At 47.8% G+C, this 27,742-nt stretch overlaps 1 protein-coding gene across 2 annotated transcripts in view; it reads right to left on the bottom strand.

The window, feature by feature from the left end:
- Duox (dual oxidase) overlaps positions 1-27,742 on the bottom strand; it is a 489,286-nt gene that overhangs the window by 55,339 nt on the left and 406,205 nt on the right. For both annotated transcript variants that reach the window (XM_071669735.1, XM_071669734.1), the window contains exons 10-12: positions 22,930-23,113; positions 7,745-7,867; positions 4,669-4,870 (exon numbers count right to left, since the gene is read on the bottom strand). In XM_071669735.1, coding sequence (XP_071525836.1) covers positions 4,669-4,870; positions 7,745-7,867; positions 22,930-23,113 — 509 coding nt within the window. The remainder of the gene's footprint in view (positions 1-4,668; positions 4,871-7,744; positions 7,868-22,929; positions 23,114-27,742) is intronic.

Below are 27,742 nucleotides of genomic sequence, written 5' to 3'. Positions count from 1 at the left end.
TCTCTGGGGGTTCAGTGTGTGGTAATGGCCCCACGCTGGCCAAGCCATCTCTGGGGGTTCAGTGTGTGGTAATGGCCCCACGCTGGTCAAGCCATCTCTGGGGGTTCAGTGTGTGGTAATGGCCCCACGCTGGTCAAGCCATCTCTGGGGGTTCAGTGTGTGGTAATGGCCCCATGCTGGTCAAGCCATCTCTGGGGGTTCAGTGTGTGGTAATGGCCCCACGCTGGTCAAGCCATCTCTGGGGGTTCAGTGTGTGGTAATGGCCCCACGCTGGTCAAGCCATCTCTGGGGGTTCAGTGTGTGGTAATGGCCCCATGCTGGTCAAGCCATCTCTGGGGGTTCAGTGTGTGGTAATGGCCCCACGCTGGTCAAGCCATCTCTGGGGGTTCAGTGTGTGGTAATGGCCCCATGCTGGCCAAGCCATCTCTGGGGGTTCAGTGTGTGGTAATGGCCCCACGCTGGTCAAGCCATCTCTGGGGGTTCAGTGTGTGGTAATGGCCCCACGCTGGTCAAGCCATCTCTGGGGGTTCAGTGTGTGGTAATGGCCCCATGCTGGTCAAGCCATCTCTGGGGGTTCAGTGTGTGGTAATGGCCCCACGCTGGTCAAGCCATCTCTGGGGGTTCAGTGTGTGGTAATGGCCCCATGCTGGCCAAGCCATCTCTGGGGGTTCAGTTGCATCTCATACTGGTCGTCTACCAGCTGCTGCACGTGAGGCTGGTCGTCTACCAGCTGCTGCACGTGAGGCTGGTCGTCTACCAGCTGCTGCACGTGAGGCTGGTCGTCTACCAGCTGCTGCACGTGAGGCTGGTTGTCCACCAGCTGCTACACCTGAGGCTGGTCGTCTACCAGCTGCTGCAGCAGAGGCTGGTCGTCCGCTGGATCATCTAACTGGTGGTCCAGGTAGTTGTGCAGCTGCTCCAGGTGGCAAGACTCTGGTCGTGACTACCAATGGTCGACAAGCTGGATGTCTGACCGGTCGTCAAGGGCACCGTCAGGTGGTCGTTGAATTCCTCGACCGTGAGTCCAGCTGGTCGTCTCTGGTCGTTGTCAACGACCTTCAGTCGTGTGGTTGACAGCGACGGTGTAGTGCCTGCAGCCATCGCTCAACGACCCACCCTCAACCCTTCAATCAACTCCTCCCAAGATGGTTCGAACCTTCAGAACGATGGTTCGACCCTTGAGCACGAAGGTTCGAACCCTGAGAATGACAATTCGAACTCTAAGCACGATGATTCAGCCCATGAGCACGACGGTTCGAACCTTGAGCACGATTTCTCGAACCTTGAGCATGATGGTTCGAATCTACGAACACGACCCCTGGGTACGGGAGGCTGGCCTGTGACCTGACCCATCAACCTGCCGTTCCACGTAACACCTGACGAAGACCAAAGCTCAAATGATCACCAGAGACCCGTCTGGCCGCGTCCGTAGCTGGGCACTGAACCAACTACATACAGCCTATCATTAATATTCCAGTACCTTATATATATATATATATATATATATATATATATATATATATATATATATATATATATATATATGTAACGTACCCTGGCCTAACACATCATGCCCTAACATGGCATATTCCCCGACGCGACTTAACCCAGTCATATCCTCGCCCTACCTAACCTAACCTGATCTAGCCTAGATGATAGACGTATCATAACATAGCATATCCCCTGATCTGACCTAACCTAATCCAATCCTAAGATAACCTAACCTAACCTGATCTAGTCTAGATGATAGACGTATCATAACATAGCATATCCCCTGATCTGACCTAACCTAATCCAATCCTAAGATAACCTAACCTAACCTGATCTAGTCTAGATGATAGACGTATCATAACACAACATATCCCCTGATCTGACCTAATCTAATCCAATCCTAAGATAACCTAACCTAACCTAACGTAACCATAGCGTAACCCCTGACCTGACCTGAACCCATCGTAACCTACCATCACCTATCCTGGCTCAATATAACCTAGCTTGTTGCACATCCCCTGACCTAACCTAGTCCAATCCTGAGCTAACTTTACCTGCCCTTGACCTACCTTAACTCAACCAAGCCAGATTGCCAGACATCCAATACAGTATCGTAAATGGCATCGCAAACCATTACGCTAACAGCTGGTCCACCCGCCCCTCATCCTAGTGATGGGGCGGCCCAGCCACGATGATGAACATAAATGATTTAGAAAAGATGGATGAACCATTGAACGAATTGTACGATGAATATGCTACGATGCTGCGAGTCCTCACGACAAATGACATCATCACATTGTATGGAGCTTATATGCTGATGATTCGGTTGTAATATCTGGCGATCTGACGTTTCTGAACAGCAAATACGCCAGGAGGACCGAGGCAGAAGTTTCTGAGTTGTAACTTCGCCTAAAGTTCCCGGCTGGACGTTCTGAAACAGTACCCTAACCTAAAGATTCGGGTTATAAGTCTTGGAACTGTAACTTGACCTAAAGATCCAGGTTACACGTTGTGGAACCACAACTTGGTTCAAAGATGAGTCAAGTTGTGGACCTACAACTCAGCCATGCCCGCGTCCCGTACCTCCCCCGTCAGCACAGAAAGGCGAAACCAAAAGACGATCGTAACCACATGGTCAGTGTCAGGGCGACCCAGAACCAGATTCTTGAGCAAGAACTTTTCCCCCGCGAGTCTGGTCGCGTCCCACACCGCCAGCAGCCTGGGTTGAGGCAATCAGAGCGCGCCCTTTGCTCGCGGCACAGCGTCCGGAATATAGCAATACAGAGAAAACTGGCCGACGACCTCCATGATCAACTACATCAGGCAGTACTGAACCTCCTCGTGTCGCAAGACGTCCATGACTGAAGGGTTCATGGCCGCAGTTGTTCTTACTCCAGGTCCAGGGTTCGATGCGGTCTCTCTCTCTCTCTCTCTCTCTCTCTCTCTCTCTCTCTCTCTCTCTCTCTCACGAGAAACTCCCGAGGCCAATATCGCCAGCAGGGACACCTCCTCCACCCCATGCCGGAACCACAACCTGACCAAAGGTGGGTGTCGTACAGCAGCAACACATACCCACACCTGTAGGTAACACCACACACTCACTACACGGGAGCACCTCAAGTGTGTGTGTGTGTGTGTGTGTGTGTGTGTGTGTGTGTGTGTGTGTGTGTGTGTACCAACAGACTCTTGAGGGGATACATTTTCAGAGTCATTAGCCTCTCGCTGTTTCTTTGCCACTTAACTCCAGGACCAGACACGTCACCCACCCGGCCAAAGGCACCACTGTTTCCCCCCGCTGTTCGGCCACACCAACCCTCACTTCCTCCCCCACGGCCTACGCTCGAGACCCGGACTGAACTTCCATGAGGTCACACGTAAGCGTGTAGCCTTTCCAGCCATCCAGATGCCATCTATAAGTGTGTTAACCCATCAGGATCACATCTACCAGTGTACTAACCCATCAGGATCACATCTACCAGTGTGCTAACCCATCAGGATCACATCTACCAGTGTACTAACCCATCAGGATCACATCTACCAGTGTGCTAACCCATCAGGATCACATCTACCAGTGTTCTAACCCATCAGGATCACATCTACCAGTGTGCTAACCCATCAGGATCACATCTATCAGTGTGCTAACCCATCAGAATCACATCTACCAGTGTGCTAACCCATCAGGATCACATCTACCAGTGTGCTAACCCATCAGGATCACATCTACCAGTGTGCTAACCCATCAGGATCACATCTACCAGTGTGCTAACCCATGATAATGACCGTCAGAATGATGATGTACTAGTGGCAAGGCGGAGGCTCAGCTTCAACCAGGCTTTCTGGTCTGTGCAACACTTCCGTCGCTGGAGGAGGCACAAGGCCACCTAGATGTCTTCTGCAATTTCGTGGTATTCCAAATTACTTTCCAAATCGTACAAGGTAAAGGGCAGCGGCCTGAGCTTCGTGGAAGACAGAAACATGTTCCTCAATATGCGTAAGACAGAGTTCCTGGAATTGGTCAGGAGGCTGGGAGGGGGGGGGGGTCGTGAGGCTGCACGAGAGTGGGGACATCATTCCTGGAAGTGTGGTCAAGAAGTTGAAGGAGAATGGGTACGTCCCTAGAAGTGGTCAGGAGGCTGGAGGAAAGTGCCTGGAAGTGGTCATGAGGCTGAAGGGGAATGAGTGAAATACCTGGAAGTGGTCGGGAGGCTGGGGAGAATGAGGAAAGTGCCTGGAAAAGGTCAGGCATCTTAAGAAGAATAAGAGATGTGCCTGGAAGTGGTCAGGAGGCATGAGGAGAGTGAGGGAAGTGTCTGGAAGAGGTCAAAGGCTGAAGGGGAATAAGGGAAGTAGCTGGAAGTGGTCAGGAGACTGGAAGGAACGTGGAGAAAGTGCCTGAAAGTGGTCAGGAGACTGGAAGAGTGTGGGAACGAAACTGGAAGTGGTAAGGAGACTGGAAGGGTGTGGGGACGTACCTGGAATTGGTCAAGTCAGGAGGCTGGAAAAGTGTGGGGACGCACCTGGAAGTGGTCAGGAGGCTGGAGGAGTGCTGGGAAGCATCTGGAAGTGAAATGGAGGCTGGAAGAGTGTGTGGACGCACCTGGAAGTGGTCAGGAGGCTGGAAGAGTGTGGGGACGTAACTGGAAGTGGTCAGGAGGCTGGAAGAGTGTGGGGACGCACCTGGAAGTAGTCGAAGCCCTGGAGGTAGTTGCAGGGTTCCATCTGGCTGGTGTTGAGCTGGGCTGGCTGGGGGCAGGGGTCCTCACTGCGGTGGAAGAACACACGACGCTGGATCTCCTCCGGCGCCACCGAGGACGCGTTCACTATGATGTCCCACAGAGAGACACGCCGGATCTCCTCGATCTCCTCCGGGGTGAACATCCTGACCAGGAGGACGGACGGGGGAGGCCATCAGCTGATGTGTTATGATGTACACATGGTGTGGGCTGCTGTGTCATGTGGACATGGTGTGGGCTGCTGTGTCATGTGGACATGGTGTGGACTGCTGTGTCATGTGGACATGGTGTGGACTGCTGTGTCATTTGGTCATGATGTGGGCTACTGTCATGTGGATATGGTGTGGACTGCTGTGTCATATGACCATGGTGTGGACTGCTGTGTCATATGATCATGGTGTGGACTGCTGTGTCATATGATCATGGTGTGGACTGCTGTGTCATATGACCATGGTGTGGACTGCTGTGTCACATGGCCATGGTGTGGACTGCTGTGTCATATGATCATGGTGTGGACTGCTGTGTCATATGATCATGGTGTGGACTGCTGTGTCACATGGCCATGGTGTGGACTGCTGTGTCATATGACCATGGTGTGGACTGCTGTGTCATATGACCATGGTGTGGACTGCTGTGTCATATGATCATGGTGTGGACTGCTGTGTCATATGATCATGGTGTGGACTGCTGTGTCATATGATCATGGTGTGGACTGCTGTGTCATATGACCATGGTGTGGACTGCTGTGTCATATGACCATGGTGTGGACTGCTGTGTCACATGGCCATGGTGTGGACTGCTGTGTCATATGACCATGGTGTGGACTGCTGTGTCATATGACCATGGTGTGGACTGCTGTGTCATATGACCATGGTGTGGACTGCTGTGTCATATGACCATGGTGTGGACTGCTGTGTCATATGACCATGGTGTGGACTGCTGTGTCATATGATCATGGTGTGGACTGCTGTGTCATATGACCATGGTGTGGACTGCTGTGTCATATGATCATGGTGTGGACTGCTGTGTCATATGACCATGGTGTGGACTGCTGTGTCATTTGTTCATGGTGTGGACTGCTGTGTCATATGACCATGGTGTGGACTGCAGTGTCATATGTCATGGTTGGTGGACTGCTGTGTCATATGATCCATGGTGTGGACTGCTGTGTCATATGACCATGGTGTGGACTGCTGTGTCATATGACCTGGTGTGGACTGCGCTGTGTCATATGATTCATGGTGTGGACTGCTGTGTCTATGAACCATGGTGTGGCTGCTGTGTCATATGCCATGGTGTGGCTGCTGTGTCATATGTCCATGGTGTGGAGCCTGCTGTGTCATATGACCATGGTGTGTGACTGGCTATATTCTGTGTCATATGACCATGTGTGGACTGCTGTGTATATGATCATGGTGTGGACTGCTGTGTCACATGACCATGGTGTGGGGACTGCTGTGTCATTTGACCATGGTGTGGGCTGCTGTGTCATATGACCATGGTGTGGACTGTGTGTCATATGACCATGGTGTGGGCTGCTGTGTCATATGGCCATGGTGTGGACTGGCTGTGTCATATGACCATGGTGTGGACTGCTGTGTCATATGACCATGGTGGGACTGCTGTGTCATTGACCATGGTGTGGACTGCTGTGGCATATGACCATGGTGTGGACTGCTGTCATGTGGCACATGGTATTGGATCTGCTGTGTCATATGTCCATGGTGTGGACTGCTGTGTCATATGACCATGGTGTGGACTGCTGTGTCATATGATCATGGTGTGGACTGCTGTGTCACATGACCATGGTGTGTCATATGACCATGGTGTGGACTAGTGAGGAACTCAAGGTCTGTATTGTGACACAATTAAGATAAAAGACCAAATTTCTCTTCACTGGAACTTCACAAATTGTTGTGTTTATCATCCAGGAGCCGTGAACCTCACTCTAGCCTCATACATACTGCTTAGAAAGCAGAGTGGGACATGAGGAAGGAAGCAGTGACCGTCAGTGAGTATATGAGGAAGGCAGCAGTGCCGTCGGTGAGTAAATGAGGAAGGCAGCAGTGCCGTCAGTGAGTATATGAGGAAGGCAGCAGTGCCGTCAGTGAGTATATGAGGAAGGCAGCAGTGCCGTCAGTGAGTATATGAGGAAGGCAGCAGTGCCGTCGGTGAGTAAATGAGGAAGGCAGCAGTGCCGTCAGTGGGAATATGAGGAAGGCAGCAGTGCCGTCAGTGAGTATATGAGGAAGGCAGCAGTGCCGTCAGTGAGTATATGAGGAAGGCAGCAGTGCCGTCAGTGAGTATATGAGGAAGGCAGCAGTGCCGTCAGTGAGTATATGAGGAAGGCAGCAGTGCCGTCAGTGAGAATATGAGGAAGGCAGCAGTGCCGTCAGTGAGAATATGAGGAAGGCAGCAGTGCCGTCAGTGAGTATATAAGGAAGGCAGCAGTGCCGTCAGTGAGTATATGAGGAAGGCAGCAGTGCCGTCAGTGAGTATATGAGGAAGGCAGCAGTGCCGTCAGTGAGTATATGAGGAAGGCAGCAGTGCCGTCAGTGAGTATATGAGGAAGGCAGCAGTGCCGTCAGTGAGTATATGAGGAAGGCAGCAGTGCCGTCAGTGAGTATATGAGGAAGGCAGCAGTGCCGTCAGTGAGTATATGAGGAAGGCAGCAGTGCCGTCAGTGAGTATATGAGGAAGGCTGCAGTGCCGTCAGTGAGAATATGAGGAAGGCAGCAGTGCCGTCAGTGAGTACATGAGGAAGGCTGCAGTGCCGTCAGTGAGAATATGAGGAAGGCAGCAGTGCCGTCAGTGAGTATATGAGGAAGGCTGCAGTGCCGTCAGTGAGAATATGAGGAAGGCAGCAGTGCCGTCAGTGAGAATATGAGGAAGGCAGCAGTGCTGTCAGTAAGACTGGGACAAGTCATGCAGCACCTAGGTCGACCGTCAGTGTGGGGACGAGAGAGGAGCGGCGGCGGCAGCGGCCAACTGAGCTGCGGCGGCGGCGACGCCTAACTTACTTGTTGTCGACGTTCTCGAACCAGAACCTGTCTGCGTCCCTGAGCCTGGTGAACTGCTCCTTGATGATGGCCCTGAAGAGCGGCCCAGGCCCGTCCTGCGTCTCCAGCATCCCGCCAACGTACCTGCAACACCACACAAAACACCACTTCACTACCACAGCCTGACCAGGGTCCCGGGTGTGGACACAGGGGCCGTGAACCCCTCCTAAGAATACACGATCCTACCTTCCAGATGCTCCTGAAGACGGCACAGCTCCTCCCGTGGTAGAGGACACCTGTGATGTCGTCCACACGACATCTGCCACGTAGGGAACTAACGACATACACAAGTAAAGCCTCATGAAATCACTGCTATCTGGTCCATCAACTTATGAGCAAAATCAGTAACATTTCAGTGTTAGAGGAGTTCTAATGACGGGTACTGGGAACGCCTTCTTCAGTAAGATACCGTCCTCATAACCTACTCGTAACCTCTGTTCACCTGTGGTCACCTGTGTTCATGGGAGGGAGTTCAGTGTGTAAATGTGTGTCAGCATCTTGACGTGTCTGATGCTATGTTCACGGGGGACTGCTTCAACCTGAGCAGTGTAGGTGCTGCACGTCCTACCTGACTCCCCCAACATGTCTAACTGTACGTTCTGGTCAAAAACGGCCGCCCGTGTGGGTTATACTTGTTTCCCTTCGTAAACACGTCATCATATATTCAATTACGTTATGTAATCATGTGTAGTACACAAATATAAAAAAATTTATGATACAAATGATATATTTGAATTGTGTAATTGTGTTTAGATATTCAAAATTTAAATGTTCTCGCGCACTAAGGAACACCAGAGCACACTCCTTAACTGTGTGAGGGGAAACAAAGTATGCTGTGGTGTCCTTGCCTTTAGTTTACTTTAATCCTATACCCAAAAAACGCTGGTAAAAACGCTGGTTGCAGATAGATTCCATCTTTTATTGAGAAGAAAGATAAGGTCAGTATGACGATAACATTCGAATCAGTGTAGATCTTCCCCACCCACAAGGCCTACAAGGACATCAAAGGAAAACGAGACTTTGTGGCCAGCGGGGCAAACATGTGTAATGAAGACAAGCTGATCATGAGATTGTAACGCTATCAACATGGGAGAATCCATTCCCAGTGTGGCCGGGTGTGGGCTCTGCCTCCACCAGTCTTACGGTGCCACAACACAGCACAACCTCTTCGTGATACACCTACTAAAGACGTGACAACATTAAGACTTAGCTCACACTATAAACGAAGATCTCGATGATGATGTCACGGTCGAGGAAAACTTTGGAACGAGCGACCACCGAACAAACGATTCTGAACCAGCGTTCAGCACCGCTTGTCAACGCTGCTCAGCAAGACTCCTGAAACATGAACAGATGACGAAGTCTCACCTTCTATATCGTAATGATCTGACCAGGGTCAGGCAGGATGGTTATCATCAAGGAACACGATATGGACGAAGCTTTGGAAGATGCTCCAGTAAGACATTCGCAGCAGTAGAGCGGACTTACCTGCCAATGCGTAGCAGACAATCATTTTTTTTTCCAGAATTAAACCATAAAATGTTGGAACACTGAAATTATAAAACCTCACGCACAGCCAACGCTTGATACCAATAACCAACATGATACGTGAAGTATATAAATTTGCAGAGCAAAAACTAAAAGAAAAATATACGAGCCAACATAAAAAAAACCCGTCAGTATGAAGCGATCATTACTGAAAACAGAAAAAGAAATCCAAAAGAATTACATCATCGTGTTTGATGAAAGACAGCCATTACCAAGTCAATTGGTCCATTACGCCTGAACAGCAGCTACTTAGTGCCAAACAATGAAGCCAAGGTAAAGAAAAAAAACAACTAAACTTCTTTTTTTCCATATGCATTCACCACTTAATACACACCACGTTTTCTGTTTAGATCCAGTCCAGGCGCTAGTGGAGTAGAACCTTTAGTAACATTATGACATTCACGTTCAAGATTATGTATATGATATACACTAATGACACTAATTATAATATGATATACACTAATGATGCTAATTATATGATATACACTAATGATGCTAATTATATGATATACGCTGATGACACTAATTATATGATATACACTGATGACACTAATTATATGATATACACTAATTTACACTAATTATGATATACACTAATGACACTAATCATAATATAATATACACTGATTTACACTAATTATGATATACACTAATGACACTAATCATATGATATACACTAACGACACCGAATATGATATACACTAATGACACTGGTTATAATGGGCTGTGTTTTATCATACTATGCAAATGACCCTAGACATAATAAGTCAAGAAAGTGAACCCCTCCAGCCAGAAGGTGACACAGGCAAACTTAATGGACTGGACTCGAGTGATGAATGAATTTCAGCTACAGTAACTGTCATGTTTCACGTATGGGCAGGCAAGGTCGAAAATGACATGCCACAGTGTGGGGTTTTACTACAAAAGATAAACGAAGAGAAGAAAAGCAATAGAATAGTATTCTCTGATGACGTAAAGCTAAGCCAGCATCGTGCACAGACGCTGCGAGAAAACAAAATGATCATGAAATGTCTTGTCCTCACAGGTTAGGCATTGCGATTCTCGTCATAAGAAATTAACCTTCACACTTCACCATCCAGCGAGGCGTCCTTACCCGGAGTATTGTGTTCAGCTTTGGTCGCTCTACTGACACAGATCAGCTGACGAACAGCACCGAGAGCTGACCATTCCCTCACCTCAGACGGGACAGTAATCCTCGGGAGGCCATCCACAAGACGTGCACCTCCTCACCCTTGGAAAGTGAAGGTTGAGAGGCGATCTGACGGACGGCATTCCAAACTCATCCGAGGCTTTGATGATCTTGAGCCAAGCAGGTGACGTAGACTACACCAGTCTGTTGTCGGTCATCATGGATACAGACTCGTGGTCAAACGCTTTATCTCTAATCACGTATTTCTTTTTTGATCCTTAAACTTAATATAAGGATCGATTTACCATTTCGACTACCAGACACTAACACCACAGTCACGATTACATCCACACTTGTCAAATGCTCCAGACTGCGAGGGAGATTATCCGTGCGTCTGCAAGTATAAAGGATTTCCGTTGGCTCATTTGATCCTGCAACACAATATATGCATCTCAACTCCTCCCTCCACTACCACAAGCAGCCTCGGTGGCAGCTGCTGGTGGCATGTTGACGTCTTCCCTCTCATGTGGTGTGCATGTGTAGTGAGGAGGCCACACCTGCAGTTAACCTACAACGTGATATACAACGATGCTCAAGGAACGAGGAAAATGACGCCACATCTTCCTCGGTGTTTCTTTAATTTCCCAAAAGAAAGAACAGAGAAGGGGGCCAAGTGAGGATATTCCCTCTAAGGCTCAGTCCTCTGTTCTTAACGCTACCTCACTAGCGCAGGAAATGACGAATATGTATGAAAAAAATTATATATATATATATATATATATATATATATATATATATATATATATATATATATATATACATCTCATCAGAAACATGAAACATTTTCCTGACAGTGACCTTCATATCGTCTGAATCACGCGCAATTTTTTTTATGATATATGCTTGTGTGTGTGTGTGTGTGTGTGTGTGTGTGTGTGTGTGTGTGTTATCGGACTCGGCCGCATGAGGTTACAAGGCAGGTAAAAAGCGACCTTTGTCGAGGCTCCAGTACTGGGAAATACAGACTCGTCAAAGAACCTCTCACTCCAGAGGAGTACACATTTCTCTGCTACTGGAAGTGGCGCAACCTTGGCTTACAACAGCCATTGAATAGGCGCTCGAGCACATCACGACACGAAGGTCCTCCATAGGCAGACGACCCCTAAAACCACAACACCCTGACATCATACATGTAGCACTACAACATGACACAACTGATGTTATGGTTCATCCACAACACAATGTCTGCGCCACAACAGAAGTCTTCTGTCGCTCTCAACCCCAGCTCACCTCCTCCACTCACCTTCAGCGTTCCTCTGGTCCTCCATTTCAGCCATACTCGTTCCTTGTTCCCTTACACCCGAGGAGGTAACGCTAACCAGTACACCACGGAGGCCCGTGTATATGAGAGAGAGAGAGAGAGAGAGAGAGAGAGAGAGAGAGAGAGAGAGAGAGAGAGAGAGAGAGAGAGAGAGAGAGGCTACAAAAAACTGTTTGCAACATTTCAGGTGGAGAGCGTGACCCCGAAGTCTTACACGAGTACTGTGAAGTTTTCGTGTGCTGGAGGTTGTAGCCGTGAGAGGGTTTACTGTGGTGGTGTGTGAGGGTGTGTATGTCGGGGATGTATGACGTTGCCACACTCACTGGTGTGTTCCTGGTGGCCAGTAATGAGAAGGAGAGGAAGGCTGGCAGTGTGTGGCGGGCGGAGGGGCTGCTGGACGCAGGTGAGGTGGACCTGCCACCTGTGCATCAGGCAAGAGAGCGGTACCAGCCGCTGTCGTCAGCCGCTCTGTGTTGTGTGCCTGGAAGGTGAGGACCGACTGTATGTACACACGGGAGAAAAAATTACCTCACCAATTTTCGTGCGAAACAATGTGATACAATGGACGAAGGATACTGAGAAATGCCCTCTGGTCTGGCCTCTCATTAGTGGTCGCTACTCTCATGATATCGTAATACAGCGATTCCAGCCGACATTTCATGTCATTTGCCGTCATAAATGTTCCAATCATTTCATATTTCGACGTAAATAACAATAAAGCGAGGCTGCCATATTTACTGGTAAATTATACTCACATTCACCTTGACTAACCCTACAGAAACAACCAGAGTCGCAGTGATCATTTCGAAAATCATCGAGCCCATCCTGGACGATAGTGTCTGTGCCGTGTGTACGTGGGAGTCGTGATCACCTGCTCCTGATACTCAGGGAACAGCTGGTCGTGCAAGAGGAGGGAGTCGAAAGCTGAACCACACACACACACACACACACACACACACACACAAACACCATGACAAAGCATACGTCTGTCTTGTACTTTACAGCTTTGTGAAAACTCAGCTTTCTCTGGTGCTTCGACGTGAAGGAAAAAAAAATAATGATAAAAGCTATCTTGGTTAAGTCAGACCCTACACAGATGCTGTTACAGAGAGAGAGAGAGAGAGAGAGAGAGAGAGAGAGAGAGAGAGAGAGAGAGAAATTAAGTCGACGCGAGGTACAATGCTGTCATTATGAAGATTCATGAGCCAAATTCCACATGCAGTCTGTCAGCGAGCATGGCTGGCTGCTGCTAGCAATGATGGCTGTGCATGACGGCTGCATCACACCACATGCACACACCACCTGCCTGGCTCCCCTCATGGGTACTGGTGTGTCTGTAACCAAACATGAACAGATGATTATACGTGTGGACGAGTATTTCCACTCCACATGTCACTATAAGGCCACTCCACATGTCAATATATGACAACTCCACATGACACTATAAGGCCATTCCACATGACAAGATGAGACCACTCCACATGACAATATAAGAACTACACATGTCACTATGAGGCCACTCCACATGACACTACAAGACCACTCCACATGACAACGAGGCCAATCCACCTGTCACTATAAGATCATACCAACACGACACTATAAGACCAACACACATGACAGAAGCACTGATAGACAACTGTCCATGACCCTCTCCACTAAAGGCCTCCACAACACCAGATGCGGCACCTGGGGGTCAGGACCTACAGGACACTTCCCTAGTGATGGTGTCGTGCACGAAGGCAGGTCCTCCTGCGGGAGGCGGGGAGGCATCCTCGGGCTCGTCACTGGCTAACCTGACGGAGGGGTCTAGATCCCCTCCTACAGGACTGCCAACACTAGCTCCAGCCAGAGGTCCATGATGCCCCTTAACCGCCCTCCTCCTTCGTCAGTCAAGAGAGGCCATGTCCCCCTCAGTTACCGACCAAAGCGTTTACTTAGCCAAACAAACCAGTCAACACAGAGTTTCTTCCGTGCGTCTGAACGCGTTATTTCAGCCCCAAGTTACCTCAAGGTCTGGTCATGAGAATGGTAAGTATGTGTCATGTGTACCTCATGACACCATCAGTACGGCAGGAGGAAGCTGCCAAGATCCGGCCGCGGTACTGTGGCCCAGCTGCCTCGACGGTGGCACCCGTCACACACTGACTTCGTCCACGACTCCTACAGCTAGTGGGAAACACTGCTCCCAACCTGGCTACTCTGTCTCGCAAGCCAAGAACATGGGAGCTAAAATTATGTGTGTGTGTGTGTGTGTGTGTGTGTGTGTGTGTGTGTGTGTGTTTGTGTGTGTGTGTGTGTGTATATATATTTATTTATATCTATTTTGCTTTGTCGCTGTCTCCCGCATTTGCGAGGCAGCGCAAGGAAACAGAAGAAAGAAATGGCCCAACCCACCCCCATACACATGTATATACACACGCGTCCACACACGCAAATATACATACCTATACATCTCAATGTACACATATATATACACACACAGACACATACATATATACCCATGCACACAATTCACACTGTCTGCCCTTATTCATTCCCATCGCCACCTCGCCACACATGGAATACCATCCCCCTCCCTCCTCATGTGTGCGAGGTAGCGCTAGGAAAAGATAACAAAGGCCCCATTCGTTCACACTCAGTCTCCAGATGTCATGCAATAATGCCCGAAACCACAGCTCCCTTTCCACATCCAGGCCCCACACAACTTTCCATGGTTTACCCTAGACGCTTCACATGCCCTGATTCAATCCACTGACAGCACGTCAACCCCGGTATACCACATCGATCCAATTCACTCTATTCCTTGCCCGCCTTTCACCCTCCTGCATGTTCAGGCCCCGATCACTCAAAATCTTTTTCACTCCATCTTTCCATCTCCAATTTGGTCTCCCACTTCTCCTCGTTCCCTCCACCTCCGACACATATATCCTCTTGGTCAATCTTTCCTCACTCATTCTCTCCATGTGCCCAAACCATTTCAAAACACCCTCTTCTGCTCTCTCAACCACGCTCTTTTTATTTCCACACATCTCTCTTACCCTTACATTGCTTACTCGATCAAACCACCTCGCACCACACATTATCCTCAAACAACTCATTTCCAGCACATCCACCCTCCTGCGCACAACTCTATCCATAGCCCACGCCTCGCAACCATACAACACTGTTGGAACCACTATTCCTTCAAACATACCCATTTTTGCTTTCCAAGATAATGTTCTCGACTTCCACACATTCTTCAATGCTCCCAGGATTTTCGCCCCCTCCCCCACCCTATGATACACTTCCGCTTCCATGGTTCCATCCGCCGCCAGATCCACTCCCAGATATCTAAAACACTTTACTTCCTCCAGTTTTTCTCCATTCAAACTTACCTCCCAATTGACTTGACCCTCAACCCTACTATACCTAATAACCTTGCTCTTATTCACATTCATTCTTAACTTTCTTCTTTCACACACTTTACCAAACTCAGTCACCAGCTTCCGCAGTTTCTCACATGAATCAGCCACCAGCGCTGTATCATCAGCGAACAACAACTGACTCACTTCCCAAGCTCTCTCATCCACAACAGACTTCATACTTGCCCCTCTTTCCAAAACTCTTGCATTCACCTCCCTAACAACCCCATCCATAAACAAATTAAACAACCATGGAGACATCACACACCCCTGCCGCAAACCTACATTCACTGAGTACCAATCACTTTCCTCTCTTCCTACACGTACACATGCCTTACATCCTCGATAAAAACTCTTCACTGCTTCTAACAACTTGCCTCCCACACCATATATTCTTAATACCTTCCACAGAGCATCTCTATCAACTCTATCATATGCCTTCTCCAGATCCATAAATGCTACATACAAATCCATTTGCTTTTCTAAGTATTTCTCACATACATTCTTCAAAGCAAACACCTGATCCACACATCCTCTACCACTTCTGAAACCACACTGCTCTTCCCCAATCTGATGCTCTGTACATGCCTTCACCCTCTCAATCAATAGCCTCCCATATAATTTATATATATATATATATATATATATTATATACTAACGTCCAGGTACCATTAAAGTAAACCTAAATGGCAACAGATAACATCTACAGATGTATACCCGAGCATTTTACAGACTGACCAACCCACGAGCAGGGCCTGCGTAAACACACGTACCAATAAAATGCCAAGAGACTTGAACTCTACACTATCTGTAATAATACAAACTATAGAGAAAATCTGGGCGTCAAATATTTCGTGATCTGATACAAGATATGAATTCTGGCTTTAATAATCTCTAATTAACGGCAGGCATTATACACTACAACACACACACACACCCTGGGTGTAGGAAAGCGTCCGCCTGACCCGTGCCCAACACATTACATCACGATATGTGTCAAGAGGAAAACTTGGTGAGCAACCTGACAGCGACACTAGGCAACACCTTCCCACCCACACCAGCTTATCCTGAACACTGCAACAATGTACAACACAGATGATGTACCACTTTGTGACGGAGGAAATGATAAAGCCATTCGTTCAGGCAGGTCATCCTTATCGCTCACGCCCTCTGTTTAACTTTCAGCAATATCTATAGGAAATACGTATTCATAAAAAGTAATTATATATATATATATATATATATATATATATATATATATATATATATATATATATATATATACTTCGTCAGTGTCTCCCGCGTTATCGAGGTAGCGCAAGGAAACAAACGAAAGAATGGCCCAACCCACCCACATCCACATGTATATAAACGCCCACACACACACATATACATACCTATACATTTCAACATACGCATACATATACATATATACATAAGTACATATTCATACATGCTGCCTTCATCTATTTCTGTCGCCATCTCGCCACACATGAAATGGAAATGGCAAACCCTCCCCCGTGTGCGCGCGAGGTAGGGCTAGGAAAAAACAAAGGCCACATTCGTTCACACTGTCTCTAGCTGTCATGTGTTATGCACCGAAACCATAATATATATATATATATATATATATATATATATATATATATATATATATATATATATATATATATATAAAGTATATTTGTAATCAAGATATGTTGCATATAAGTATTCATGATATACATAATCATAATAAACTGTATATGAATATCTGTCATAATATGTTGTGTTTAATCCATTTCTGCTACAGTGCACGTGAAGGCCTCGCCATCTGCTTGCAACGGTAATAATATTGAAAAATAAAAATTTAGAACAAACCATCAAATGTTAACAAAACCTAACCTAAACCAACTTAATCTAACATTTATAATTTGACGATCGATGTACAGAAAACTGACGTATGCACACCAGGGGACAGACTGAAGCTAATTCCCCGCCACGTTCACATTCCTCGCGCGGGATAAAGACTAGCACGTAAATATAGGTGTATCCCGGGCGGCGCGCGTGAAGACCCGCTAGCCTAGCCTAGCTAGCCAGGAGGGCGGGAGGGCGGGCGGGAAAGTTTAACGTGACGTCAGAGAAGGTGACGCAACACAACTCCGAGGTCGCTGTCAATAGCCCGGCAACTGTGTCTGTGGGGCGGGCCCGGAGCCCCTGACGAGCGCCGCGCCGCCTCTCAGGGCCAACGACAATAGCGGCCACCCTCACCGTCGCCTCCGCTCACCCTAACCCCCCATTGTGATCAGTAATTCTCAACAACAACAACAACAACACTTCGATTCTAACCATGTGAAGCCAATCACTCCTCCTTTGAAAATCCGTCATTGTGTTGCAGACGACCATAGCAATCGGCATCAAAAGGCTGCCAGGTGAAATTAAATCTCAACCTAAGAAAAACGCGCGCGCGGGTCCCGGCTGACTCGCTGACAGAAAACGAGTGACATTAATGTATCAGGAAAACAGCCAACCTGCCTTAGTTCAAGAAACGGGGGCACCACACATCTGCACCAGTTATCGAAACAAAGAGGAAGACTTTTGATTATCTTGGGAGATTGAGACAACCTGATGCAGTGGTATCAGACACGCATCGAACTGGTAAACACGAATATTAAATGTTTGGCAAGTGATTATTAGAAGCATGAGATGAAAAACAATTTGGAGAAATAATGACATACTGCTTTGAAAGGAATGCTTAACTTTAATAAGAGAAAATATTGTCTCATAACTGCAAACTATAAAATGAAAGACAAAATATTCACTCTTTTCACGGTCCTTGTCAGACCACATCCAGATATACTGTTCACTTCTGGCCACCAAACTTGATCAAAGACGAGAAAACTAGAATCAACACAAAGAAATGCAACAAAACTAAATTCCATCGCTCGTAACCAAACCTGAAGAAAGACTGAAGTTATTTTCTCTACAAAATAAGTGCAGACTCCGAAGAAAACCAGTAAAAGTTTTTATATTACTTAATTCTTTCGACAATAAAACTCACGGCAATTTCTTCACGTCAAATACTGATACAATGACCAGGAATAACGGTGTATGAAGTTAAAAGGAAGGAGGTGTATTTGTTATATAAGACTTCGACCACAGTCTGTCAAAGGCTTGGCAAGACTAATCAACAAATTTATATCAAGCATAAACAAATACATTAATGACGTTAATAAACTTCTTCACGAATGCCATAAACTGTACGTATAGCAACTTTTATTTAATTTACAAGATGCAAAATAATTTCCTCCTTACAGCCTTCGTCAGGCGAAATTACATTAGACTTGTTTCCAATTTTCCTTCCCACGTCAGTAAGCTCCCTCTAAGGACTACCTGGAATTCCATCGTAATTTCCCAGCCGGCCTGATGTGACTGAGGGAGTCGGTGGGCGAGGGAGGAGTAGCCTTAACCCTCCCGTCTGCAACTGTCATGATGAACGAGTATTACGATCCTACCACCATCATCACCATCTTCCAGCAGACAACCTAGTCATAACTAAACATGTGTCCCGTTATCCAGCTCTCCCACGTACTGCCCTAAGGACCTGGAGGGTCATGACGCAGCCACTGTCACACCACCAGAACTTGGGAGGATGGAAAAAAAAATTTATCTACTTAATTGGATTTCCATATCAGCAATTTTCCGAGTGAGGACAGAATGCCATCCCTACCCGTATATGGACTTCTGATGGAACAATCTATGACCTTATGAACTTAGTAAACAACCAGAACAATGTAGTACTGACTGTAAATGATGAGACACCATGTCATCAAACTAAGTTGTTCAAAGACAAAAGTTTAAAATTTTGCTATAATTCCTACTTGTGGTAACTCAACCAAATGGTTTTCTACAAGACAACCTCTGTTATGCAGAAGGTCTGAGGACCATACCTGGTGTTGGCCGCCCGAGATTAACAAATGAAAAACGATCCTCAAACGCCCGGTAACAAGCGCAAGTCACCGTCGCCCCACGGGTGGTGGTGTTGACCGTTGAGGAGGCGGGTGAGCCCCGCCCTCCCGTGCCCTTCCCTGTGCCTTCCACCCCTCACCCTGCCCTTCCCTCCCCTATTCCTTCCACACGTCACCGGCCGCAGCAAGGAACCTCCTGATCCCACATAACTGATGCCCCTCCAGCAACACACACACGATACACGTAGTTTTCAAGTAATTTCACCAGGAGTCAGATGACGAAACGACAACAACTAGTGCAAGGCCACGAAAACTGTGCCATGTTTGGTCGGTTGAGCAACCGAAACCAGCGCGTCAAATATCAAAAAATTGTTCTGTAAACTGTGATAGATTACCTCTAGGGTGGATTTCTCTGCCCGTGCTCTTGAACACCTCATATCCCAAACTATTTAACTAAAGAAACTAATAAAAATAAGAAGTAAAAGACGAAGAAAATTGTAAAAGGAGGAAAAAAGTAAATCTCTGAGCGATCAGTAGAAAACAACTGCCGAACTTTTCAGGCCACGAATGCTAGCGGGCGATTCAGTGTTTTTATAAACTTTTAACCAATGCAGTAGTAGCATCTGGTTGCATATATATATATATATATATATATATATATATATATATATATATATATATATATTAATACTGGTCGCTACCAAGAGAAAAATCCTTAACATGTGGACACCATCACTAACGATAGCCCAGTCCGACTTTTTCTTCGCCTCCCTACCTTACCTGACTGCGAGGCAGCATCAGGAACGGACGAACAATGGCCTCGTTTGCACACACATTGTGTCTCGTACATAATGAACAGAGACCAGAGCCCACCATCAACAGCCAAGTCCCTCAGACTAACCCAGTGATGTATGAACTAGAACAATTGTTAATGCCGATTGGGGCAACTGATGACTGCTGCGATCAGGGCGCACTTAGAATGAACATAAACACAGAGAATCTTACACTATATTTTCTAGGTCGCACTTCGATAATCATGAGTATTTTTTCTTACACTTACAATTAATACTTTCAATATCTAAATACTATTTTTCCTCTCTGGGCCGCAGGAGAGGTAGGTGGAAGCCCTGTAGTGAATACTGCTGTGTCGTAACCTCTTCATATACCCTGGTTAAGCCTAGTGATAGTATGACTTCCCCCTCTCCCCCTATTTACGACAACTCAGTTCATTCTATCCCGTGCATGCCTCTCACACTCCTGAATGTTCTAGTCTCGATACCCCAAAGCCTCCTAAACCTCATCCTTTCATCTTGTTCTCGGTTTATCCACTTCCTTTCTCCCCTTCGGACATGTACATCCCCCTTGATGTTACTCCTTTTCTCGCCCATCCTCTCCTTATGTCTAATCCAGGTGAACAAACCCTGTCTAGCACTCAACCAGACGGCAAACACTATCACACGGTCTGTCTGTCATTGCTACGCGATCAGACCACTTCAGCATCACGTACAGTCTTCAGGAACTTCAGCTCAAACACATCCACCCTGTTCCTTCCTCGTGAGTCCCTGGCCCAAGACTCACATCATCATAACACCGTCGGAACAACTGTGCCGTCAAACATACCCATCCTTGCCACTACTGACCGACTCCTCCCTCACGCCTGGTAGTGCACACAGGACCGTGGCCTCCTCTCTGCCAACTTGAGACTCACTGCAGCCGCCCCTGGTTTCATCTGGTGCCACGTCCATTCCACGTAGGTCATGATAAGGAAGTTAATCAACTCGTAATATCCTTACGAGGGTTCGCTGGTGAGCAACGACCAACACCATCACATAATATTCCACACCCACCAACACACGCACAGTATGTTGTGGTCCCAGAGCAGACTCATTATTATCTGTAGTATAATCTAGGTAACAGAATAACAAAGATATCATTGGTTTTAAATACTAGTAAAAGAAATGAGGTCACATAGATGAAATGAGGTCAAACAGATGTTAACACTACAGCGTAGGGAGCAGCTGATGAGGTAATTTGGAGTAACACAGAAGCAATCATGAATACTAATTAGATGAAGCAGCTGATTATTGAGGTTACGAGGATACCTCACTAATTACTGGACGAGGCCGACGACCAGGAGGGCTGGCTAATCATCTCCCTCGCTGGGAGGCTACGGTGAGTGAAATTACCTATCTGTTCTGTACGGGGAAGAAGTTCCACCCTGGCGGAGACCCCCATCTCTGCTAGCACTCCTACTAGCAAAATACTCCACATCTATTATAGCAAGTTTATCATCTAGCTTCATACCGTGTCATCTGCTTCTTCCCACATCTTTCGAAGAATTACCGACTGTCTTCTTCATCAACATGCTTTTAAAAACGTAAAAAAGGCTATGATCAAGTCAACCCTCACTCTTCTCTCCTCCGTGATAGACAAAATCAAGGCCACTTTTTTTTTCTCCTGTGACTCGGCTCACACTTCTGATACCATCTTTGTCGCCCTCCTCTGGACCTTCTCGATCAGTTCTTCGCATTTCAGTATGGACGACCAAATGAGAGAAACACATCCAAGTCTTGGGCTAACATAAGGCGTGGAACAGTCAGCTGAACAGTTCCTTGTCCATATACTTGAATGTCATCGTAATATTTGCCAGCAGACAGAAGGTCTGTACTGTTCTCTTGATGTGCGACTCTGGCCGAAGATGAGGAACGATGCAACTCACAGGCCAATCACACACACACACACACACACACACACATCTTAAGACAAGTACCTACTGTATCAACCAGCGCCGAGAAAGGGTGAACAGTTGGGATTGTCATTGAGCCGACTGCCACGCCCGGGATACGAAGCCATGCGGGTCCGACCCCGGGCGGGCCCCATCTACCTCAGGGTTAGCAGTGTGTGTGTGTGTGTGTGTGTGTGTGTGTGTGTGTGTGTGTGTGTGTGTGTGTGTGAGACACAGGTGAAGGAAGATCTGCTCTGGTGTGTCAATGAAAGATACAAATATGAATTATTAGATAACGTAACACAGGTGAACATTGTGGCCAGGAATAATGGGGTGATAGAGTATACGTGGCCAGGAATGATGGGGAGGTAGAGTACACGTGGCCAGGAATGATGGGGAGGTAGAGTACACGTGGCCAGGAATGATGGGGAGGTAGAGTACACGTGGCCAGGAATGATGGGGAGGTAGAGTACACGTGGCCAGGAATGATGGGGAGGTAGAGTACACGTGGCCAGGAATGATGGGGAGGTAGAGTACACGTGGCCAGGAATGATGGGGAGGTAGAGTACACGTGGCCAGGAATGATGGGGAGGTAGAGTACACGTGGCCAGGAATGATGGGGAGGTAGAGTACACGTGGCCGGGAATAATGGGGAGGTAGAGTACACGTGGCCGGGAATAATGGGGAGGTAGAGTACACGTGGCACGAATGATGGGGAGGCAGAGTATACGTGGCCAGGAATGATGGGGAGGTAGAGTACACGTGGCCAGGAATAATGGGGAGGTAGAGTACACGTGGCCAGGAATGATGGGGAGGTAGAGTACACGTGGCCGGGAATGATGGGGAGGTAGAGTACACGTGGCCAGGAATGATGGGGAGGTAGAGTACACGTGGCCAGGAATGATGGGGAGGTAGAGTACACGTGGCCGGGAATGATGGGGAGGTAGAGTACACGTGGCCAGGAATGATGGGGAGGTAGAGTACACGTGGCCAGGAATGATGGGTAGGTCGACCCCCAGGTGGCAGGAGTGGCTGAGGTAGGCAGACTCACAGGTCGATGTTCATGAGGTTGTGTTGGTAGAGGTGTTTGAGGTGGGCGATCAGCTCGGGCTTCTCCCTGGTCAGGGTCGGGTTGATGTCCTCCCAGGTCTCAACGGGCGGGAGGTGGAAGCACTTGCGCACAGTGTTGTAGTCTGGCAGGCCGTTGTCCCGCCCGCGCATGATGTTCAGCGCCCCTGCAGGAGGAGAGGACGCAACACCCTTACACTCAGGACGTAAAGCATACAAATATATGTACCAGCGATCGCACACAAGCTGACGGTCAAACACATGGCGATCAGTTAGTGATGAAGACGCCAGGATCGAGGCGCCAGTGAAGGTGTGGTGAGGGGAGGTGTCCTCCTGTGTGGCACATGATGCCAACCCTCCCTCACCTGCACCACACACATGGTGACGCAGCCACAACCACCACGACACCCTCACCTGACGCCTCATCGTGACATCATGCACTATAGCCACACACACACACACACACACACACAACACACACACACACTCTTCCTCAGTACATAACATATATACAGAATTATAATGAGAGTTAATCTCTCTGAGATAAAAGGACAATGATAACATTATGGAAAATAAATGATAATAATAATCATGTGAACTGTCTGGCCCAAGGAAGACATACTACCTCTTGCACTACACAATTAAACTTAATACAAAATATTAATTATACATTCAATATTCATAATTACTCTCCTTAACTGAGTAACCTTCCACACCTACATAAATGACACACGGTAATTACGGTAGGTAACCAGGGAAATGGTAATGCAAGGCTGTGGTTACCAGCACACGACCGCCCCTACCTTCCTGGTCCCGACCAGACGGGTCGACCTGGCCAGACCAGCTACCAGGCTGGTCTTATATGGTCCTGCTGCCCCAATGTCGCCTGACCTCATACGCTCGTCTGTGTGGTGCTTACCTGGCGTTGCCCTCCTGGCTACCATGACCCCCCCCCAGGCCTCAGTACCTCCTGGCTACCATATTGCCTCTACCTCCAGGCTACCATGAAACCCCCTTGCTTCACAGTCTCGTGGATACCATGACCCCCCTGGCCTCACTACCTCCTGGATACAATGAAACCCCCTGGCCTCACTACCTCCTGGCTACCATGAACCCCCTGACCTCACTACCTCCTGGCTACCATGAACCCCCTGGTCTCACTACCTCCTGGCTACCATGACCCACCGGCCTCAGTACCTCCTGGCTACCATGAATCTCCCCTGGCCTTACTACCTCCCGACTACCATGACCCCCCTGGCCTCACTACCTCGTGGCTACCATGAACCCCCTGGCCTCACTACCTCCTTGCTACCATGAATCCCCTGGCCTCACTACCTCCTGGCTACCATGAACCCCCTGGCCTCACTACCTCCTTGCTACCATGAATCCCCTGGCCTCACTACCTCCTTGCTACCATGAATCCCCTGGCCTCACCACCTCCTGACCACCATGAACCCCCCTGCCTCACTAGATCCTGGCTACCATGAACCCCCTGGCCTCTACCTCCTGGCTACCATGAACCCCCTGGCCTCACCACCTTCTGGCTACCATGAACCCCCCTGGCCTCACTAGATCCTGGCTACCATGAACCCTCTGGCCTCTACCTCCTGGCTACCATGAACCCCCTGGCCTCTACCTCCTGGCTACCATGAACCACCTGGCCTCACCACCTCCTGGCTACCAAGAACCCCCCTGGCCTCACTAGATCCTGGCTACCATGAACCCTCTGGCCTCTACCTCCTGGCTACCATGAACCCCCATTGGCCTTACTACCTCCTAGCTACCATGAACCCCCCTGGCCTCTCTACCTCCTGGCTATCATGAACCCCATTGGCCTCTACCTCCTGGCTACCATGAGCCCCCCTGGCCTCACTAACTCGTGGCTATCATGAACCCCCCTGGCCTCACTACCTCCTGGCTACCATGAGCCCCCCTGGTCTCACTACCTCCTGGCTACCATGAACCCCCTGGTCTCTACCTCCTGGCTACCATGAACCCTCCTGGCCTCTCTACCTCCTGGCTACCATGAGCCCCCCTGGTCTCACTACCTCCTGGCTACCATGAACCCCAGTGACCTCACTACCTCCTGGCTACCATGAACCCCCTGGTCTCACTACCTCCTGGCTACCATGAACCCGTCATCTCTCACCACCTCCTGGCTACCATGGACCCCTGGCCTCTACCCCCAGCCTACCATGAACCCCCCTGGCCTCACTACCTCCTGGCTACCATGAACCCCATTGGCCTCACTACCTCCTGGCTACATGAACCCCCTGGTCACACTACCTCCTGGCTACCATGAACACCCCCGGCCTCACTACCTCCTGGCTACCATGAACCCCCTGGCCTCTACCTCCTGCCTACCATGAACCCCCACCTGGCCTCACTACCTCCTGACTACCATGACCCCCCTGGCCTCACTACCTCCTGGCTACCATGAACCCCCCTGGCCTCACTACCTCCTAGCTACCATGAACCCCATGGCCTCACTACCTCCAGGCTACCATGAACCCCCTGGTCTCACTACCTCCTGGATACCATGAACCCCCTGGCCTCTGCCTCCTGGCTACCATGAACCCAATGGCCTCACTACCTCCTCGCTACCATGAAGCCCCTTAGCCTCTACCTCCTGGCTACCATGAATCCCCTTGGCCTCACTACCTCCCGGCTACCATGAATCCCCTGGCCTCACTACCTCCTAGCTACCATGAACCCACTGGCCTCACTAACTCCTGGCTACCATGAACCCCCTGGCCTCTACCTCCTGCCTACCATGAACCCCTTGGCCTCACTACCTCCTGGCTACCATGAACCCCCTGGCCTCAGTACCTTCTGGCTACCATGAACCCCCTGGCCTCAGTACCTCCTGGCTACCATGAATCCCCTTGGCTTCACTACCTCCTAGCTACCATGAACCCCCTGGCCTCAGTACCTCCTGGCTACCATGAATCCCCTTGGCCTCATTACCACACTTACATACATGAATGTAGATGGTAGTACCACACATACATAAATGGCACGTAGATGATAGTACCATACATACATACATACATGGCACGTAGATGGTAGTACCATACATACATACATGACACGTAGATGGTAGTACCATACATACATAAATACATGACACGTAGATGGTAGTACCATACATACATACATGACACGTAGATGGTAGCACCATACATACATACATGGCACGTAGATGGTGGTACCATTCATACATACATGGCACGTAGATGGTAGTATCATACATACATACATGACACGTAGATGGTAGTACCATACATACATACATGACACGTAGATGGTAGTACCATACATACATACATGACACATAGATGGTAGTACCATACATACATACATGACACGTAGATGGTAGTACCATACATACATACATGACACGTAGATGGTTGTACCATACATACATACATACATGACACGTAGATGGTTGTACCTTACATACATGACACGTAGATGGTAGTACCATACATACATAAATACATGACACGTAGATGGTAGTACCATACATACATACGTGACACGTAGATGGTAGTACCACACATACATAAATGGCACGTATATGGTAGTACCATACATACATACATACATGACACGTAGATGGTAGTACCATACATAAATAAATACATGACACGTAGATGGTAGTACCATACATACATACATGACACGTAGATGGTAGTACCATACATACATACATGACACGTAGATGGTAGTACCATACATACATAAATACATGAAACGTAGATGGTAGTACCATACATACATACATGACACGTAGATGGTAGTACCATACATACATAAATACATGACACGTAGATGGTAGTACCATACATACATACATGACACGTAGATGGTAGTACCATACATACATACATGACACATAGATGGTAGTACCATACATACATACATACATGACACGTAGATGGTAGTACCATACATACATACATGACACGTAGATGGTTGTACCATACATACATTACACGTAGATGGTAATACCATACATACATACATGACACGTAGATGGTTGTACCATACATACATACATACATACATGAAACGTAGATGGTAGTACAATACATACATACATGACACGTAGATGGTAGTACCATACATACGTACATATATGACACGTAGATGGTTGTACCATACATACATGACACGTAGATGGTTGTACCATACATACATACATGACACTTAGATGGTAGTACCTTACATACATACATGACACGTAGATGGTTGTACCATACATACATGACACGTAGATGGTTTTACCATACATACATGACACGTAGATGGTAGTACCATACATACATACATGACACGTAGATGGTAGTACCATCATACATACATGACACGTAGATGGTAGTACCATCATACATACATGACACGTAGATGGTAGTACCATACATACATACATACATGACACGTAGATGGTAGTACCATACATACATACATGACACGTAGATAGTAGTACCATACATACATACATGACACGTAGATGGTAGTACCATACATACATACATGACACGTAGATAGCAGTACCATACATACATACATACATGACACGTAGATGGTAGTACCATACATACATACATGACACGTAGATGGTAGTACCATGCACACATACATGACACGTAGATGGTAGTACCATATATACATATATGACACGTAGATGGTTGTACCATACATACATACATGACACGTAGATGGTAGTACCATACATACATGACACGTAGATGGTAGTACCATACATACATACATATATGACACGTAGATGG

This window comes from Panulirus ornatus, chromosome 14 (assembly GCF_036320965.1).
Source record: "Panulirus ornatus isolate Po-2019 chromosome 14, ASM3632096v1, whole genome shotgun sequence".
Classification (NCBI taxonomy): domain Eukaryota; kingdom Metazoa; phylum Arthropoda; class Malacostraca; order Decapoda; family Palinuridae; genus Panulirus; species Panulirus ornatus.
The sequence above is the reverse complement of the archived record's forward strand: the minus strand, read 5'-3'. Positions and strand labels throughout refer to the sequence as shown.